The 22,223-nt window shown below is 36.9% G+C and overlaps 1 protein-coding gene across 1 annotated transcript in view; it reads left to right on the top strand.

The window, feature by feature from the left end:
- Positions 1–5,357: 5,357 nt before the first annotated feature.
- The window catches only part of ADGB (androglobin), a 226,208-nt gene continuing 209,342 nt past the window's right edge, over positions 5,358–22,223 (top strand). Inside the window, exon 1 of the mRNA XM_036768101.1 lies at positions 5,358–5,431. Within this exon, the coding sequence (XP_036623996.1) occupies positions 5,358–5,431 (74 nt within the window). The remainder of the gene's footprint in view (positions 5,432–22,223) is intronic.

The following is a 22,223-nucleotide window of genomic DNA, read 5'->3' as shown; positions in this document are numbered from 1 at the left end:
CTCTAATTTGCTAGGTCACCTGCTACAGTTTCTATACCTCTCTGATGATCATGGACCTGAAAAGGGATAACTGCTATGCTGCCTTTGACTGCCTTAGCCACCAGTGGTTTTTCTCTCCTTTTGGCATCCCTTTCCTAGCTTAGGTTTTCATTATCCAGCAAATTTCAGGGGCTTAAAGATATAAGATTTGAGTTCAAACCCTACCTCAGATACTTACTAGTTATATGACCAGGGCAAATCACTTAACTACTCTGTGCCTCAGTTTCCTCATTTGTAAAATGAAGGGATTGGACTTGATGATATACAAGGTACCTCCCAGCTTTAGAACTATTATCCTATGATCCTAGAGTTTATTCTCACATCCCATGTGTTAGGCATGGTGAACTTCATCTCCCATGGCAATATGTGATTAGTCCTTAGTCATTTGCCTGGTTGGAGTGTGTATGTTTTGGTGCCTTGTAAATCTTAAAGTCATATGTAAATGACAGCTCTTATTATTAGTGGTACTATTTCATCTTTTTCAAAGAACCAAAACTATTTTCCCCCTATATTTTCCACTATTGTGATATACAAAGGGGAGACTAAAAATGCCAATATAGCCTTTTCAAATTAAAGTAGTTCTTTAAAAACATCATTTCAGTAATATAATTTCCATTTCCTTTAAAGATAATCCTCTTTCAAAAATAAAATATTGGAGGCTGGAGATCTTTGGGTAGGTATTTTGCAAAAAGAAAAAAAAAGATTTTTAGAATTGTCATGTTACTGTCCTAAAAATTAATTCAATGACAGAAATCAATATAATTTCTTTAATAGAATAACACTTAATTTTTTTGAGATTTTTCAAAAGACAATGTACATTATAAATTTTTGGAGAAGTAGGATGTCAGATGCATTCACTAAAGAAAGCAAATTTCCTTTGTATTGTTTGATAAATGATGTAATTTGTAAGATTGATGACTTTTTAAAAAACCTATCTGTCCATTTTCTGTGAAATTTCTGTCTCCTCCTGCCATTCTTTTAATAGCCCACTGGAAAAAAACAACACCCATTATGTTTAGCACAGAATTCTGACAGCCCAATAGATGAAAAACATCCATTATTTGAGCTATCTCAAATATGAAATGGAAATTACTTTGATCGAAAGGGACATTTCTGAAGATACACTGCTAGTGGATTAAATAGCAAAAGGTCCTATTTTTTCTTTGCTTCAAAAGGACAATTACAATATCCTGAGTAGTATTGATGGTAACCTGGTAAGACATTTTGTAATAATCAGGAAAAATAGTGTTATTTCTTAAACAGCTTAGGAAATTTTATTTATTTTCTTTTAAGGTATCATTAAAATAGGATCTTAAATTTCCAAGTTCCTACGGTATTACTTTGTATTCAGAATTAACTTTAAGAGGCAATAAAATTCTGTACCTCTGATCCTGTTGGTGAGCTCATAGCTGGATGGTTTACATGGTTCTGAAGAGGAGATAGAACAAACTGAATATCGAGGAGAAAGATCAAGTGTTCTACAAGAAATAATAGCTAGAATTTATATAGTGTTTTCAGTTTTGTAAAATCCTTAAAGCTATTATCTCATTTCTTATTATACCATTTTACAGATGAGGAAACTGAGGCAGAGGTTAAGTGACTTGCCCAGGGTCACATGGCTAGTAAGTGTCTGAAGCTAAATTTGACCTCAGGTCTTCCTGATGCCAGGTCTAGGGGCTGGAAGTCTGTCACTAATTACCTGTGTGACCTTTTAGTTCTAAAGTTTTGTGATTTTTATGACTTAAATATTGATCTTTTAGATGAAAGTGACAAACCATAGAGAAAGCTTGGAAGAAGAGGCCACTTGTAATCCAAGGTGCACATAGATACTGTCTTTACTATTATACATGTTAACTAGTGCCATGGAAACACTAATTAGACTTATGCTTAGTGTATGTGATCAAACTTTATGAATCAAAATGTGCTTAGCAATTCAAATGATACTCTCCTCTAAGAATAAACCACCAACTTAAGTTTTAGAGGTTAAGGTAACCTTCTTTAATACAGGACTCACAAGATTTCCCTTTCTGCCCATGTGGAGGCCATGTAAATACAGACTTACTCCCGCCTCTAGTAAGGGGTAGGAATGTAGCAGCCAGTCACAATTATAACCTAGGAACCAAGATGATGGCTGGGGGCCCTGAGGATCTTTTTTATAATTTAGTGGTGGTTGTTCTTAAACTGTTTATCAGGTAATTTGATTGGTAGTTTACTATATAAATTATTAATAAAGTTGTTTATGATTTTTTTATTGGGCAATCTGTCTTATCAGAGGGCTACATATATTTATCAGTAGTTTAAAACACATACACGTTGTTTACTACATGATATCGCAGAAGTGCTTTTCTTATTATTGAAAAATCACTGATAGAAAAACAACTAACTCAAAACGACTCAATCAAAAAATGAAGGTTTAAAACAAAATGGAGGCAGTTACGCTAAATCGACAAGCTTATTCCCACTAACTATGGTACTAAAACATTCTTACAGGTGTAAGCCCATGATTGACTATGTAATTTCAGCATTTATACTGGGGTTCCTAAAGATTAGGAGTCTTCCTGGGCATTTTCTCTGGCTTTCCTCCATGTCAGGAATGCTCTTCTTCATCTGCAAGGACTACCAGCCTTCCTGTCTTCCTTGAAGTCCCAACCAAAATCCCACCTACAGGAAGCCTTTCCCAATGCCTCTTAATTCCAATGCTTTCCCTCTTTTAATTAACTCCTATTTATCCTGTATATAGTTTGCTTTGAATATATTTGTTTGCCTCTTGTCTCCCCCATTAGATTGTAAGCTCCTTGAAGGCAAGTATGGTCTTTTGCCTCTTTTTGAATCCCTTGTGCTTAGCACAGTGCCTGGCAGATACTAGGTGCATAATAAGTATTTTATTTACTGATTGATAGAGATCCCCTTCTCTTTCACACCTCTAAGATATCAGGCAGAGAAGAAAAGTAGCCAAACAGGTTCTTCAGAATTCGTGTACCCTTGACCCAAGAACAATGCCTTTAAGAAGTAGATTCACTGCTGTAAAATGGAGTTAACTGAGAATGGCACACTGGGAAGTGTTTAGATATCATTAACTTTCTCAGCTTAGCAGAGCAAAGAATAACCCCTCAATGTGCTTCAGATTGTGCTTCTTCCTTCTTTTGTGTCATAGAAATATCTCCTTCTCTCTCTGTCTCTCTGACAGACATCTTCTTCTCCTTCTCTCAGTGATTATAGCCTGAGGTGTAGACAAACCAGGGTATTTTTAATTGTATTAGGAAAGATCTTGGGGGAACCGTCTGTCCGTAGCATGCTAATATATCTTTGAGCTGTAGAATTTCTGGGGTGATAAAGTGATCCCTAGAAGTACATCAAGGCCTTCCAGGCTGGGGTCTTGTGATGATAATGGTGGTGGTAGTGTGTGGAATTATGAAAAGTCATCAGAACTTATTATTATTATTTGTAAGTTGAGGGAATTCTGCTTAGTGGCAGAGATAGAGTTAGCATAGAGATGCATTTGCCCCTCAGACTATAGGAATGAGATTTAGGGCAAGTGATCTAACCTTTCAGCTGTAAAGTGAGACTTCTCTCTATCATCTGCTTCCATAGCTCTATCATCTGTAAACTGAACCTATCTCTATCACATGTATCTGTAGCTCTAGAATGTGTACACTGAGCCCCTTCTCTGACATCTTGCTTCCATAGCTCTATCATCTGTAAACTGAGCCCAATCTCTATCACCTGTATCTGCAGCTCTAGAATGTGTAAACTGAGCCCCTTCTCTGTCATCTCCTTCCATAGCTCTATCATCTGTAAACTGAGCCTATCTCTATCACCTGTATCTGCAGCTCTAGAATGTGTAAACTGAGCCCCTTCTCTGTCATCTCCTTCCATAGCTCTATCATCTGTAAACTGAGCCTATCTCTATCACCTGTATCTGCAACTCTATAATGTATAAACTGAGCCCCTTCTCTGTCATCTGCTTCCATAGCTCTATCATCTGTAAACTGAGCCAATCTCTATCACCTGTATCTGCAGCTCTAGAATGTGTGAACTGAGCCCCTTCTCTGACATCTTGCTTCCATAGCTCTATCATTTGTAAACTGAGCCTATCTCTATCGCCTGTATCTGCAGCTCTAGAATGTGTAAACTGAGCCCCTTCTCTGTCATTTGCTTCCATAGCTCTATCATCTGTAAACTGAGCCTATCTCTATCACCTGTATCTGCAGCTCTAGAATGTGTAAACTGAGCCTATCTCTATCACCTGTATCTAAAACCCGGCCCTAAATCGCTCCTCTCTCAGGGTAGCTTAGGGGAACAAATAAAATACTTTCTGTAAAGCCCGGTGCAAAAAACCAAACAAACAAAACTTAATGCTTTATAAAGCGAGCATTTATTACTATAGTGAAACTGGGTTTTAGACAAAAGATTTGAGAGATTCTAAGGTAGACTGAATGGGTATAGAGGGAGGAGACTGGGCTGACCAGTAAAAAAAAAATAAAAACGACAAAAAACAAAGCTTTAATAGCCAAAAACAGTGAGTGGGAAGGGCATCCAGGGCAAGGATGGGAAAATGATCAAGGGGCGGTTTTATTTTCTGTACGTTTGTATCCTCAGAAAATATAAGCACACAGTTGGCTCCTAATAAACGCTGACTGACTGACTGTTGATCGAATGGCTATAATTTGAAGAAAGCGCAGCCCGGACTATATGTGTGGGAGGGGAAAGAGATGTCTTACGTAGGCCAAGGCCAGGGGAGATTAATGACATAATTAGAAAGCGTGAGGGAAGGTGTAGGGGTGGAAAGCGGGGGTCCCGACGCCACTACCAGAAATACCCGGAGTGGTCGCCCCCTCCCTTCCTCGCAGCCCCTGCTTGCCCCCACCCCCCCCAGCTGCTGGGCATCCTGTCGCCCAGTATGTCACCAGCTTTAGCTTCTTCTTCCCCTCCCCCCTCCCCTTTTCAGTCAGAAACGCAGGCTGGACTCGAACTCGCGCTTCCTGGGGGTGGGCCCAGGCCCCGCCCCGAGCAGGGACGGCTACGCCCTCCCTCCGTCCGTGATAGGCCGCTTCCTCTCTCCTTTCCCTTTCCTCCCTGTCTCAGCCCCAGTCCTGATTGGCTTTCTCCTCCCTCCCCTCTCCTCCCCACCCCGCTCTTCCCCCGCCGGGCCGCCTCTCCCCCTCCCCCCAGGCTGGCCGGGTAGAGCTTCGAACGGGCCCGGGATTGGCTGTGGTCTCGAGCCGGATTCGGCCTTGACAGCTCCTAGCAACCCCGGGGACGCGGCACCTCCCGAGGGCTGCCGAACTGGGCTCGCCCCCTCCAAGCCCTCAGGCACCATGGCTTCGAAACAAGCCAAAAAGAAAGAGGTTCACCGCATCAACTCCGCGCACGGGTTCGAGAAGACGAAAGAGTAAGGGAGCACGTCCCACCTTATCCTCCCTTGCTCACAGCCTTACCCCTGCCCCGGTGACGGGCGGGGCGGGGGGAGGGGCAGCAGCCCGCAGAAGCACCCCCAAATCTCTTAGGAGCACACATCTAGAGACCATTCAGCCCGACCCCCTCGCTTTTCTGAGGAGGAGACTGAGGGCCAGGGAGGTTGAGCGACTTGACCAAAGTTACACAGAGTCAGAGGCGGGGTTCCCTCACTCCAGACCCACCCTTATACCCTGCCTCTCCTGGTCACCCCAAAACCACGTTTCTTCCCCATTTATGTTTCCCCTCCCCCAACCTCCTTACCTGAGCAGCACCCCTCCCCCACCAGTGCCTTGTAAAGGCCCCGGCTGGCGCAGGTAGGTGACAGGTTGGCTTGGAAGACCTGAGTTCAAATTCGCACACAGACACTTACTAGTGGTATGACCCTGGGCAAGTCACTCAACTTTTAGTACTGCTTAGCCTCATTGCATATTAACTAGCACTCCCCGAGCATTCTAACCCTGACCCCAGCCCCTTTGGGAACCATCAGCCAAAAACTGACGCTTTATAAGGTAAGTGATGCTTCACCCCCGCTTGATTCAATAAAAATTCATGGTTAAATGACATAGTAGATATAAAATCACCTGGAATTAAGTTAAAAGTTCTATAAGAATGTGAGATTGTTAATACATCTTAGTGTTAATTAATGCTAATTTTATTTTTTTTTCCTAAGAAGAAGTACTGCCTAGCTTATCCTTTGGACCACCGACATTTGGGTCTGTTTGGGGCACATAGTCTTGTTTCTCCTTTCTCTCCAGAGGTGTATGTTTAAGGTCGGGATTGTTTGATTTTTTACTTTTATTCCCAATACCTAGCAGCACAGGTACTTGGTATAAAGTAAGTGCTCAATAAATAAATGCTTGTTGGATAGAATGGAATTGAGCAAGAATAGGGTTTAAGTCTTGGCAGTCCTTATATTCCTGTCTTTTTTCCAGTTGTGATGGTGTCACTGAAATTTAGGTTCACACATGAGTGATATGTGATGCTCCTACCGCAAAGAGGTAATTTTTTTTTTCCTTTTTAAAAAGGAACATATTTAAGTGAGACCAATCCATTCAGCATTTGTGGCTGTCTGAGCTCTGGATTTCATATTGGCTGTTGCACTTACTCTGACTGAAGTAGCCTTTTTGTGTTGTTTTTATTTACATATTGATAATCATTTAATATCAGTTTAGTAACTCCAATAAGGGCCAGAGCCTGAACTAATCAACCAGAGGAGAAGTTTGGACCTAACAACTTCTTTGTTCTCTTAGTAAACTCAGAGAATACCTCTTCTTATGTCAACAAGCCCAGATGGGGCTGACTTAAGAACATTCTTTCCTCTGTTCATGGCCATTAAAGATGAGACCCTTAACCTGAAACACTGTCTTGAATAATGGGACTTTTTCTTAATATTTTATGGATGTATACTATGTTATGGTATGTTAATGATAAAGAAAACACAGATGTCCTGGATCATAATTCCTTTTTTTTTAAATTTCTTTTTTATTTTTAGTTTACAACACTCAGTTCCACAAGTTTATGGGTTCCAAATTCTCTCTCTTCCACTCCTCCCAACCCCCCAAGATGGCATGTAATCCAATGCAGGTTCTACATATACCTTCACCTTGAACCTATTTACGTAATAATCCAGTTGTAATGAAGAATTATAACTAGTGGAATGAATCATGAGAAACAAGAAACGAACCCCCCTCCCCCCAAAAAAAGGAAAAAAAAGAGCAAAAAGTTTGCCTCAATCTGCATTCAGACGCCATAATTCTTTCTCTGGATGTGTATAGCTTTTTCGATCATGAGTCTTTTGGAGCTGTCTTTGAACCTTGCATTGATGAGAAGAGTCAAGTCTATCAAAGTTAGTCCTTACAGATCACCGTCTGTCTGTAATCATGTATAATGATCTCCTGGTTCTGCTCCCCTCACTCAGCATCAGTTCATGTAAGTCATTCCAGGTAATAATGAAGTCTGTCTGCTCCTCATTTCTTATAGCAGAATAGTATTCCATTACATTCATATACCACAATTTGTCTAGCCATTCGCCAGTTGATGGGCATCCCCTTGATTTCCAGTTCTTTGCCACCACAAAAAGAGCTGCTATAAATATTTTTGTACATACAGTTTCCTTTCCCACATGTATGATGTCTTTGTGATATAGCCCTAGAAGTGGTATTGCTGTGTCAAAGGGTACGCACATTGTTATAGCCCTTTGGGCATAGTCTGGATTGCAATTTCAATTTGACATTTTGTCAACTCTCTTATCTTATTGTATTTACAACCTATCCAATTAAGAAATTCCTTTCTTATACTGTGATTAAACATACATGGAGATCATAAATTTTGAGTGACACAGACATGCTGAGCTGGGACTGTCCTGAGATGCATTTAAGCCTTCTCATTCTTTTGTTCAGACAGTCAGATTTCGACTGGCTCCATACATGTATGCTAGTTTTAAGGGAATAAACAATATGGATTTACATATCACCTAGCCTGTTTGCCTCCTTTAACTAAACTTTCAGGTCGACAATATGTTGTTCTCTTGGTTCTAATTGTCTCAATCTATATCAGTTTATACAAGTTTTTTCATGATTTTCTGCATTGTCTTTGAGTATTAGGGAGACTGATGTGGCTGCTGTGACCCAGAAAGTTGCAGAGGGGAGGATTTTGCTTAACATTTAGAGCTTCTTAACAACTAGAGTTTGTCTTTGACTTTCTTTGGGACAGTAGTGGTACTGCTGGGTCAAATTTTAACTTTTCTTGTATAGTTCCAGGTTGTTTTTAAAATAAGTTTGTACCCTTTTACAACTCTGCCACTAGTAGTGTGCTTGACTTCCCTGGGCCATGCAACTTGGACTATTTTTGTTTTTGATCATATTTGTCAATTTGATGAGTGTGAGGTGAAACCTTAGAATTGTTTCAATTTGCATTTCTCTTATCACTGATTTAGAGTATTTTTACATATGGTCATTTGGTCACTGATAATTTATATTTCTTTTGAAAACTGCTTCTTCATATCATTTTAAATAGGATTTTCTTTTTTCCAATTACATGTAAAAACAATTTTTAACATTCTTTTTTTTAATAAAATTTGAATTCCAAATTTTCTCCTTTCCTCTCTCTTCTCCCTTCTCCCTAAGAATGTAAGCAGTTTGATATAGGTTATATGTGTGCAATCATCTTCATATCTTTCCCTCACTTACCTATTGGAGAATAGTTCTTGGTCTTGCACTTTTGTGTCAATTCCCTATATAACTTGGAAATTATACTTTTGTTAGATAAATTTGATGTAAAGATTTTTTCTCCACTTTACAGCTTCTATTTTTGTTTTAACTATTAGTTTTTGTTCTTGCAAAAACTTTTAAAACTTTGTGAAACATGGCTCCTTCCATGCTCTTCTCATCATGATATGTCATCATGTCTCTATTAGGTGCTTGTTGTGGTACGCAGTATTACAGATTCTGTTTTAAACCTATTTTCTGTTTAGAAAAACTTTTCTATTTTTTCCAGCAATTTCTGTTGAATAAGGATCCTTTCCTACAGTAGTTGTGATCTAGGGTTTACATGTTTGTTTACCTTTGGGTCTTGCTTATATGTTCAGTTCCATTGATCTACTTTGCTATCTTTTAATAAAGTACCAAATTCCTGTTGATGAGTACAATTTTATAGACTAATTTAAGATTTGGTATTGAGTCATTCTTGTTTTTTCCATTGACATTCTTGACTTTTTTGTTCCATACTAATTTTGTTATTTTTTTGTCATCATTTTCTTCAGTTTTATAATACCCTTTGGTAGTGATCGGGTGCTTGGGTGCCTGTGCTTGGACCCTAATTCTAACATCACATTTCTCCTTAGACTCTACTTGGGTGCCTGTGCTTGGAGCCCAATTCCAAAACCACATCCAGCTCTAAAATCACATCTTTCCCTAGCCTCAAAATACTGTCTTAGGCAGTTTCTCTCCAGTTCAAGGGCAGCATGCCCTAGCAAAATACTTATCTCTTCTTCTGACACAGTAGCCAGCTGCACCTATAGAATTTATTAGTTTGGACTCACTGTGTACATGCTAGACTGACTGTGTACTAGTTCATAACTATATTTACTATTTACTGACCTATTATGTGTATCCTAGACCTAGATATATGTAATACTCCCTTAAGTTTATCTTGCCTAAAAAGACATTGATGGAGGCAGCCTAGATATTTCCAGTCGGCCCTGACCATTAGTTGACTTAGTGACTTTTCAGGCCTAAAACCACACTTGCATATAGCCCCCAACCTTGGGCTATTTCCTAGTGAACTCTGGGAAAAACCACCTGTGCAGTAGATACTAAATGTGCGTGTTCCTTTAAGAACTAACCACTGCTTAACCACTCCCTAATCCCACCTCAAAACAACTAATTAGCATATTTGGCACATGTTTTACCACTGAATATCTTATATAAACTATACCTGTATCCCCTTTTAGATCGCAGGTTCCCAAAGAACTCTTGCCTGCTGAAAAGCGTAACAATAAACTTTTGCCAACTTGACTTAAAGATTGCTTGGGTCCGCGAATTCATTTCAGGTGACCTTGCCCCAGGAACTTTAGTTTTGGGATTCCTGAATCTCTGAGTTTCTCCCTCAACAGTAGTCTGGTTAAATCTATAAAATAATTTAGATAGTAGCATGATCTTGATTCTGTTGAAATGGCCTAGCTATGAACAATGAATCTCTTTCAGATTTTTAAAGCCTTCTTTTATGTATATTATATATATATATATATATATATATATAATATATGTGTGTGTATATATATATGTGTATATATATATATATGAATACTTTATAATTGTATTTATATAGATCTTAAACAGGTCTTAAAGGTTAAATCCCAGGGTTGTTTTTTTTTGTTGATGTTATTTTGAATGGAATTTCTCTTTCTGTTTCCTTCTCTTGGGTTTTGTTAGCAATATATATGAAGGCTAATGATGTTTGCAGGTTTCTTTTGTATCCTACTTTGTTGTCATTATTGTTTTAATTAGCTTTTTTATTGAATTATTTCTATTCTCTAAGGAAACTATCATGTTATTTGCATATAGACATAATTTTGCTTCCTCTTTGCCCATGGTGATTCCTTAGATTTCTTTTCCTTGTCTTATTGCTATAGCTGGCATTTCTAGCAATATATCAAACAATGAGGGAGATGGTGGACATTCTTGTTTTACTTCAGTCTCACTAGGAAAGCTTTTGGTGTTTTTCCATTGCAAATAACACATGCTGTTAATTTTCAATTTTCTCAAAATGTTTGCCTGAAGCTTGAGTTTCAGAGGTCTGAAGGAATTAGTTTTTTCCCATTTCTAATACTGATACTTTGAAATAACTGATTACTATGGTAGGGAACTTGTGAGTCAAAACAACAGCCCAGAAAATCTGTGATTTTGCCATGTAGGGCTGTGTTATGAATTTTGAAAGATAAAATTGAACATGCAAAATTTAGTTTTGAAATACAGGGAGTTGAAATTTAACTGTTTAATAACCACTCTGTCAGAGACATGTACTTGTTTTGATATTTTAAAAAAAGATCTGTGATTTTGTCAGTGTGGGTATTTACTTCACTAGAAAAGGTGACAATCCCTCCAACAGTAGAAGGTACATTGGTCTCAAAGTCAAGAGACCTGAGTTGGAGTCCTAACTGTCACTAACTTACTGTGTGATCCTGGGTAACTCACTTAATCTCTCTGAGCCTCAGTTTTCTCATCTTCAGAGTGAAAGGATTGAACTTACTGCCCCTCTTTTTCTACTTTTGTCAAACGTTTAAAAAAAGCCAAACAAACCACTGGCTCCTTTATTTCATCTAATGAGCTATGAATCATCACATACAAAAAAATCATCACCTAGTAGCCAATTTTCCATCGATGAGACTCTCCATTTTTAGCTATGACTTGGATAACAGCCACACAGACTTTCACTGTTACCATACTTGAAGCCTTTCCAACTTAGTAGAAACTTGGGAGTTTATGCTTTGTTGGTGTAGCCTTTGCGAATTCAGAGTTAACTCTAAGTCATAAGGAGGTATCAGGACAGCTTCTTAGGGTTTCCAGAGCAATACTGACCTTGAAGATATGTGCCTGCTAGTCAGGATGTAAATCCTCCAAGCTCCTCTTCATCTTTGGGATTTACACAACTGGATTTAACTAACAAATTTCACTCCCTGATTCTTAAAAGGTGAGTACAGAAATGCCATTGGGAATGAATGTGCTGATAAAGGGAGATAAGGGGAAGAAGCCCAGAGGAGAGAGAGAATACTGGTGAGGAAATGATGGATATACCTCCCTCCATTCCTTTATTCTTCCCTTCCTTTCTTTCTCTTTCTTTTCTTCCCTTCTCCCTCTCTTCCTTCCTAATACAGAGCTAGAGTTTTCTCACTTCTTGTCCTTTCTCTTTCTTTTCCCTCTTGGGACATAGTTCTGACCCTTCCCCAATTTCTGTTTCATGAGAGGTTTATTTTTTCTGTTTTACTGTGCTTTAAAGGTGGTTTCTCCAGAATAAATGTGGTTAACCATTGTATAACTGATCTATGTGTGTCCCTGTGCAGAGGACACAGAGGGAGAAGCAATAGTTGATAGAATTCAATTGGAGATATAAAAAAATTCTCAGGGTTATTTCATGGTATAGGTGTTGCAGTGATAAAAGATACAAATAAAAGATAAATATTGATTTATATTTTTATAACTTCCAAGAGGACAAAAAAATGTGAAAGGCCATAAAGGGAGGCTTTGATGAGCTGGAGCTGGTTTAAGAGCCGCACATTTTCTCTTCCCATTGTTTTTTGCCCCAGTCAGCTTGAAAGGAAAACCAAGACACACCTGTTATCACAAGCCCACATATACACCCAAGGGGCAAAGCCAAGAAGGTGAAGAGAGGAAAAAGTCATACCCAAAGGAGAGGACAAAAGGAATGGTTGGTATGTAGTGTAACCTGTACAAAGGTAGGGTCTAAAAAGAAGGTATGATTAGCTTCTCTCCCTCAGGCCAACACACACATTACAAAAGCTTTTGAGTTTGTTTCTCAACTTCTTCACAGTTTTGGCCAAATAGATTTTGGGAAAATATTTTGTAAACATTTGATTACTGACTTAAAGCTCATTTGCATATGACTGTTCATTGGTGGAGATTGATTACTCAATGTTCTATACCTGTGTAAAAGGAAAAGTTGTATAGCACTTGAGAGAAGAGAAGTCTTAGTCTTCTGGCTTTCAGCTTTGAGAGAGAAGTTACAAAGTTCTGAATTCTGTTTTGGTCCCTGAAGTGAGAGAAAGACTCTGGGAAGAAGCTGACATTTAGAAGAGTTGGTACTTTGATCATATCTCTAGCCCCATCTTGCTACACAAAACACTTTGGTGCATGAAATCTGGGGCTCTCTTAGTTGAGATGAGACAATGTAGCTCCCGATAAAGATCTCATTTGCTCTTTGTATTGTCTGGGATATTGTCATCTATATACCTTCTTTGATTTCTGTTTGTTATCGGATTGACTAAAATGGTTTATCTGCTGTTTGCTATTTGTGGTGGTACAGTAGATAAAGTGGTGGGCCAGGAGTCAAGAAGACCTAAGTTCAAAGCAATACTCAGACACTTACTACTATATGACTCTGGGCCAGTTACTTGACTTTTGTCTGTTTCAGTTTCCTTTAACAGTAGGGAAGCCTTTCAATAACAGGAAAAGACAAGTTATATCATCATGCTGAAGAAGGAACAAAGACAACAAACACAAGATCAATACTATGGCTATGTGGCAACTTTATAGTTTTTTAACTCTTTTTCAGACACTAGATTCTAGCCTCAGCATTACTTAGCTCCAGAGGGCAGAATTAGAAGCAAAGGGTGAAGTTGCAGAGAGGCTGATTTAGACTTTTATGTAGGGATAAACTTCCGGGAGGAAGAGAGTGCAGATTTGCAGTCATATGACCTATGCTCCAGTTCTGCTACTTATTACCTGTGTTACGTTGGGCAAATAATTTAATTTCTCTGATCCTCACTTTGCTCATTTGTGAAATAAACAGATTTTCTAGATAATCTCTAAGATCCTTCTGTTATCCAACCTCTTGACTCCTCCAGGACCTTTCCTAATCAGTTATCAATTCTTTGCAATCTTTAGTTTCCTTCCATTGTGACCTCAAAATCCCAATCTGCAACAAAAGGACACTGATGCACTCCAAGCAGTTTCAATTTATTAGGGAAACCATGGTCCTTAAAAAACTGGATCCAAGACTCACTTCTGAAGTCATGAACTGCTTAGTTTTGAGGCAATATTTATACAATCTGTGAAATCACTAAAAATAGAATGAGGTGGTACAATTCTCCAATTGGTCAATTCCAAAAAGGGGAAATCCACATGATTGGCTAAGGGAAATGTCCATTAGTCACTTGAATTTAGTTATCAGACTTTTCACATGTCACCAAGCATGAGTGTTTAGTCAGTGACCAGGCAACAGGATTCTGGGACTTTCCACGAGCATGTTATGAACATCAGGTATAAAGAACAAAGTAAAAAAGGTGAAACTTGTTTTTCTGGAACACAGCAGCTTCCAGGGCACATTCACAGGAGGGGGCTGGGGCGGTAGGATAGCAAGTTTCTATCTCTATCCCTAACACAGGCCTAAATAACAAACTATAAATCTTTATAGTATAAATCTTCCTTATAAATCTTTTAAAAGCAAGATAATCATCGATACAAAATGAGTTAATTAATTCTAACCTACATAATTCCCATTCTGACAGCATTAACCAACTCAAATTTAATTCTGTACTACCAAACTCACTAATGCAATCATTGACTGAAGGGGAAAGTGAAAAATGTTGGAGGGGATGTGGAAAAATTAGGATACTAATTCATTGTTGGTGGAATTGTGAACCAATCCAACCATTTTGGAGAACAATCTGGAATTATGTCCAAAGAGTTATTAAATTGCCTATATCCTTTCACTCAGCAATATCACTACTAGGTCTGTTTCCAGAGATGATGAGAGAAAAAGGGAAAGCCCCTATATGTTCTAAAATATTTATAGCAGCTCTCTTTGTGATGGCAAAGAACTGGAAATTATGAGGAGGCCCATCATTGGAGCATGGCTGAACAAGTTGTGGTAAATGATTGTGATAGAATACTACTATGCTATAAGAAATGATGAGCTCGGTGATCTTAGAAAAATATGAATAGACTTGCATGGAATAATGAAGAGCTAAACGAGCAGAACCAAGAGAATGTTGTGTCTAGTGACAGCAATATTGTTTTAAGAACAACTTTGAGTGAATATGTCATTTTGATCATCATAAATACCCAAATTAACTCCAAAGGACCTATGAAGGAAGATGCTATCAGCATCCAGAGAAAGAAATGATAAATAGACATATGTATGGAATAATTTTACACATATATGTGTATGTCTCTCTCCATATACTTACATACACACACATTTGTGTCTAATGGTACCCATTGCTAAGGCAGGATAGGGGGAGGAAAAAAAGTAAAAAAAGGCAATTTATATGATAACTTTATATTTAAAAGGAATGACCAGTTGTACATAATAGATTTGCAGTTTCATGTGCAATCACCCTTTTTATTATACTATGTTATGGAAATGCTTGTTTTATTCCATAAATTAAAAAGAAATAAAAGTTAAACCAAAAAAGGAACTCCAATAGCAGACAGGACTATAGGGATGGTATGTACTACATTCTGTTCCCATGTAATTTTGATCTTGTCTGTTGGATCTCAGTACTCTGAAAGCTTTTTATTCAAATGGCATAGGGCTTAGGGATTAATGCAGCATCTATTAAAATGTTGTTTTTAACATTTTATGGTTCATTGTTATGTTTGGGCATTTGTGGGCCTTACCTTGGTCTGTGGTAACACTCTGGTTCAAGTACAGTTTAATCGTTGTCTGTTCAAGCATATTTTGGGGTCTGTATGGCTTCCTCTAAGACAGCTCAAATGTCATCTTCTATAGGAGGCCTTTCCAGAACTCTACAGTGGTTAGTATCTTTCCCTCTAGGTTACCTGCCATTTATTCTGGATGTGTCTTATATTTATTTATATATTTTCTCTTCAGTGTAATATAAGCTCTTTTAAAGCAACGACTGTTTTTGCCTTTCTTTGTATACTCATTGTTTAGAACAGTGCTTGTACTTTGGTAAGTACTTAATAAATGCTTATTGAGTGACTAGCTGATCATATTTCTGGTGTGAAGATTTATTGTGTTAGTCTGTGAAAGACAGTGAGTTCTTATTTTGCTGGGTGTTTGGCCCATGCTAGATTATTTTTAGCCTAAAATTATTTGTTTCTATCATTTCCTTTATTGTATTTATCGTATTGATTATGATAGCACAGATATACGTATATCTATATCTATATATATCTATCTATATCTAGTTCTATATCTATATATATGTGAGGTCCCCCAGTGGGGGACCTCAACTTTCCCCTCACAGAACTAGGTAAATATAATCCTAAAATAAATAAGAAAGAAGTTATCGAGATGAATAGAATTTTTGAAAAATTTGCTATGATAGATATCTGGAGAAAATTGAGTGGAAATAAAAAGGCATATACCTTTTACTTAGCTCTGTTATGGCACTTTCACAAATATTGGCCATGTATTAGGACATTAAAAACTTCACAATCAAATAAACAGAAATATTAAATGCACCCTCTTAAAACCATAATGCAACAGGAATTACATTCAATTAAGGTCAGTGGAAGCACAGACTAAAAATTAATTGGAAACTAAATAATCTCATCCTAAAGAATGGATGCATCAAAGAAAAAACTATAGAAACAGTAAGTAATTTCATTAATGAGAATGAAACAAGATAACATACAACATTTGTGGGATGTAGCCAAAGCAATACTTAGGGGAAATTTTGTATCTTGTTTTAAATGCATATGTCAGTAAAATGGAGAAAGATCAGATCAGTGAATTAATTGGGCATGCAGCTAAAAAAAAAAACTAGACAGAGCACAAATTAAAACCTCAGATTAAACACAAAAATGAAAATCCTGAAAACCAAAGGAGAGATTAATAAAATTGAAAGTTAAAAAAACCACTGTACTAATAAATAAAACTAGGAGCTGGTTTTACAAAAAAAGCAACAAAACAGATAAACCATTGGTTGATTTGATTAATAAAAAGAAAAAATCCAAATTATCAGTCTCAAAAGGGGAAAAGGTGAATATATCACCAATGAAGATGAAATTAAAGCAATTATTAGGAGTTACGTTGTCCAATTATATGCCAGTAAAGTAAACAGAAGAAGAAATAGAATATTTAAATATCTCTATCTTTAAAAAAGGCATTGAATAAGTCATAAATGATCTCCTTAAAAAAAAGAAAATCCCTAGGACTAGATGGATTCACAAGTGAATTCTACCAGACATTTAAGGAACAATTAATACCTCAATGGGTATTACCTACGCCAATGAAATCACGTCTAATAAAAAACCCAATGAACTTGGCTCTACCAATTCCTTTATTAGGTTCTCCAAGGAGAAACTTTGATCCATACTTCATTTATCTGCAGCTTCCTTCTTTCTTCTAGTTTATTTATGTTGAAAATATCATTGATATAACTCAGTTCCTTCAAGACTATTTCCACTCATTGTTTATTGGACAAGGATATCTCATTTATAGTACTGATAGTTAAATTTAAATTTATACGTGGTCTAAAAAACCTGTAATTCTCTTACTTGCCTTTTAGTCACCATCTCTACCGAAGTGATCACACAGAACAGAGTGGTTAATTATGTTTTATTCTTTGTTTCATGGAATTCAAAGAATTCATGAACTCAAAGAACTCATGACTAAGAGTAGCCTATTGGTGATGAGTCTCTCTGTATTTAACTAGGGCCGTCTTTGAAAAAATAAACTTACTCTGTTGCTAGGATCGTATTCAAAGTCTTTTCTGCCAGATCTTGTGCTTCACTGGTATAACCTTTGAGAACCCAGGATCACCAAGCAGGACATTAGCAGGATGCTAATATTACCTAAAGTAATGTACAGATTTAGTCCTATGCCAATAATATTCTTAATGATACTTCATAATATCAGATAAAACAATAACAACTTGGAGAAATGGAAGGTCTTCTGTAGGGGAAATAATAAAATGGGATGGATCACCAAATTATGAAATGTCAAACTATAAAATAGTAATAATCAAAATAATTTTATGTTGGTTAAAATTTAGAAAAGTAATCAATGGAAAAGACTGTGCAAGCAAAATCTACAAGTGATAACATTTGCTTAGTGTTTGCTAAACACTAAAGTTTAAGTCACTAGTTGGAGAACTTCATCTTTAAAAAGAACTACTAGGAAAAGTGTAAGAAGTCTGGTAGGAATTTAGGCTAAATCTTTTTCCTTCTTTAATGACTTTTTTAACATTTAATTTTTATTTTATTTTTTCTCAATTACACATCAACATTTTTAACAAATATATTTAAAAAATTTTTGAGCTCCATATTCTTTCTGCCTTGCTTCCCTCCTCCTTTCTTGAGAAGATAAGAAATTTTATTTAGACCATACATGTGTACTCATGTAAAACATTTTCATGTTAACCATGCTACCAAAGAAAACATAGACTGCCTCTCAAAAACCCCAAATAAACTCAAAACAAAAAACTCGAACCCAAATAATGAAGTGAATAAAGTATGATTCAATCTGCATTCACATTCCATCAGTTCTTTCTCTGGAGGTGGATAGCATTTTTCATCATAAGTCCTTCTGAATTGGATTTTGAATCTAATGCTGAGAATTGCTAAGTAATTCATAGTTGATATACAATATTGCTGTTACTATGTACAATGTTGTAATTCTGCTCATTTTACTTTGCATTGGTTATTGTAAGTTTTCCTCCTTCTCCTAGTGCATCCTTCTTTCTCACCCCTTAATTTTGTTTTTTGGAATCATCCCATCATAGTCAACTCATACCTGTGCCCTCTGTCTATGTATACTCCTAACTACTATAATAATGATAAAATTCTTAGAAGTTAGAATTATCATCTTACCATACAAGAATATAAACATTTTAACCTTATTGATTCCCTTATGATTTCTCTTTCATGTTTATCTTTTATGCTTCTTTTGAGTTTTGTATTTGAAAGTCAGATTTACTATTCAGCTCTTGTCATCAGGAATGCTTGAAAGTCCTATAAATGTCCACTTATTTCATATGAAGGATTATATTCAGTTTTTTTGGATAGATTATTCTTAGTTGTAATCCTGGTTCCTTTGCCTTCTGGAACCATATTCCAAGCCCTCCACTCCTTTAACATAAAAGTTGTTAAATCTGGTGTGATCCTGACTGTGGTTTTATGATATCTGAATTTTTTCATTCTGGCTGTTTGCAGTATTTTCTCCTTCACCTGAGAGCTCTGGAATTTGTTTATAATATTGCTGGGAGTTTTCATTTTGGGATCTCTTTCAGGAGTTGATCAGTGGATTCTTTCAATTTCTATTTTACCCTCTGGTTCTAGGGCAGTTTTCCTTGATAATTTCTTGAAATACTGTATTTAGGTTCTTTTTTTGATCATGGCTTTCAGGTAGTCCAATAATTCTTAAATGATCTCTCCTGGATCTCATTTTCGGCTAAGTTATTTTTCCAATGAGATATTTCATATATATTTTCATTTTTTTGATTTTATTTTATTGTTTCTTGATATCTCACAGAGTCATTAGTTTCCACTAGCCCAATTCCAATTTTTAAGGAATGATTTTCTTCATTAAGCTTTTGTACCTCTTTTTCTACTTGGCCAATTCTTCTTAAGTTCCTTTCTTCAGTGAATTTTTGTACTTATTTTTCCATTTGGCTAATTTGGAATTTGGTAGGACTCCACCTACTTTTCCAAATCGATTATGCAGATAGATGTATAGATTATATAGTGTTGGGATTAATTGTTCTTTAAATGTTTGGTAGAATTTGCTTGTGAATCCATCTGGCCCTAGGGATTTCTTCTTAGGGATTTAATTGATGGTTCCATTCTTTTTCTAAGATGAGATTATTTAAGTGTTCTATTTAATTTTTTATTAATCTGGGCAAGTTATATTTTTAAAAAATATTCATCCATTTCACTTAGGCTGTCATTTTATTGGCTTTATTTTATCCTATACACGGTTACAAGCTTAAACAGGAAAAATGATTAGTTGACACAAGGAAAAGCATATTTCCAGGGGGTAAGTAGACTTGTGAATATAAGATATTTCCCCCAGGTACTTATAGTATACAGAAACACATAGTCATGCTGGTTCACAACTGGTAGTTATTGGATTTGGGAACTCTTTGTTGTTTTAGGCTTGGAAAGATGGAGGCTTTCTTACCTGAATCTGTCCTCGGCCGCAAGGTTCTGAGACAGGTTGGCCTGGCCCTTTTTGTCTTTTGATTGTTCTTGCAAGAGAATTGGGATAAAGGAAGATAAAACATAGACTAAGATGTAATTACTCATTTACACTTGAAAGAAAGGTTTATTCTAAAATGGCATTACTTGGGCAAAGAAAAGGAAAATAAAGTGACCTCTGCCATTACAACAATGTATCTCTAGCTATGTTTCCCTGTTGTCTGCACTCGTTGTACTTGGGGGTGCATATACCTCTTCTTCTGGAGTAGGATTTATTTCCAGAAAGCATTACCCTTGTCCAGAGAAGATGACCACTTCCTCCTGGCAAAAACCCCACTATAAGGCTCATGTCATTTTTGCTCCACAGGAAAGCACTTGCATTACTCCCAGTTGTCCTTTCTACTAGTCTGAGATCTACCCTTTCAATTTCCCCTCACCTGGGCGTCTCTTCTTTAGTGCTCATATCTAATCTCCCATAGCTTCCTATGTATATCAGAAAAAATAAGAACATTTGTTATTTCTTTCTCTCCTTGGACACATGTAAAAATATACTCTTGCCTTTCTTTGGCCTTTGCGTCTCCTCTTGAGCGACTATATTGTGTATTCTGTCTGTTAATAATTTATGAATTCTATAAAATGCTTTTTTTCTGTTTGTTTTCATTATTTCTGAGCAATTTTTTTGTTACTGCATTTTGTAGTCTACCTCTGATACATTCTGGCTGGATGTGCCTAGGTAACGTCTCAGTCATTCTAGGTAACCCTCTGAGACTATATGATGTAGAGACAGTATTCACCTGCTTTGTTAGTGGGAATTTTCTAACTGGGAGTTCCTTCATCATATTTTTCTGGGATACCTAAGCTATGTAGGTTATCTCTGTGCATTCTGTTTTCAAAGGTAGTCATCTTGGCTTATATAGAATTCATATCTTCTTCTAAAGTTGTTATCTTTTGCTTATGTTTTTAAAAATTTTCTTCCACTTGCATATTTTTGTTTTCTAAGTCTGTAATAACCTTCAGAGTCTGTACTCATTTATAGGGACTATTCTGCCTTGTGTGTTCTAGGTTGTCTACTCTCTTATCTTTCATCCTAATATCCTTTAATTATTTTATTTCTTTTTTGAACCAGTCTGGAGGTTATTGTTATTATTCCATTATTTCTTGGGAACTCTTAGGATTTTTCTTGCTTTTTTCTCCCATTGGCCATTTTGTTTGTTTTTCTATAAAACGTATTTATTGTGTGATTTATTGTGATATGTCTTTTTCTAGAGTGTTTGCATGTTTTTCTTTTGTACCAACTCTTTTTGGGCAAGTAGCTCCACTGCTAGATACTGTGGGTGATTGGGGGAATAAAGGAAAGGTAATTCCTCCTTCCCCTCAAGAATTGAAGATCGGGGTTCTTTTCCAACTGCTATTTCCTCCCTTGATGGATACAAAGTGACTAGGCTGTGTGTTTTAGGGATTCCCCAGTGCATGGTCAGTCATTGTTCATCCAGTGATGTTTTTTACCTTCTTACTCTTTGGGAAAGAGGTACTTGTACTTCATAAATGAAGTACACAAGATGGTAACATCTTGATATTGTATCTTCTGAACATCAGTTGAGTTATGAGGAACAAAACCTTCCCTTAAATTTTACCCCCATTTAAAAAATTTTCTCATCCAGCAAATCAACAGGAGTGGTTTTCTGGCCAAGTCCATGTGACACAGTTAAGAAATTAACATTCTTCCATGACAATCTAGGCCTACCATAGCTAGTGAACTTGGGTATTACCCTTATCACTAAATGCAGCTTTATGTAATTTAACATAATTTTACAAAATTCTCGTGGGTTACTTCTTATATTGGTGTTTGCAAAGTCCTCCTCCAACCCAAATACGATTAAGAAAAGAGAAATGAAAAGTTTCTCCTTCACACAGAAAGAAAGCCTGGTCTTTACAGAGCTCTCAGTACAAAGGGAATTTTCCCCACAGGAGAATTTTACCAGGAATCAACATCAAGTTCAGTGTCCTATCATTTAAAGAATCTTGCTTCTTCCTTGTTTTGGAAATTGAAATATCTATTCCCTTCCTGATCCTGTGGCATCTCTTCCATCTTCCGTGATTGTGTATGGAGGTTTTGAAGTAGAGGCTAGATGACCACTTGTCAAATATGTATACTATAAATTCCTTTTAGGTCTGGGTTGGCCTAGATAATCCCTGAGGTCCCTCACAACTCTTGATTTTGTGATTATATGACAAAAATGAATGTTGTCAGCTATTTCGGGGGCAAAAGGGAAATCACAATGGTGAAGGACAATTGTTTGGGGGTATATAAGACAATGATCCTTGAAAATGAAGAGAAATAATACGTATTCAAATTTATTTTTGCTTTTTTCATTTCATCTT

The sequence above is a fragment of the Trichosurus vulpecula genome, chromosome 7 (assembly GCF_011100635.1).
Source record: "Trichosurus vulpecula isolate mTriVul1 chromosome 7, mTriVul1.pri, whole genome shotgun sequence".
NCBI classification, from domain to species: Eukaryota; Metazoa; Chordata; class Mammalia; order Diprotodontia; family Phalangeridae; genus Trichosurus; species Trichosurus vulpecula.
Note: the sequence above shows the minus strand (reverse complement) of the source record. Positions and strands in the feature narration are given on the sequence as shown.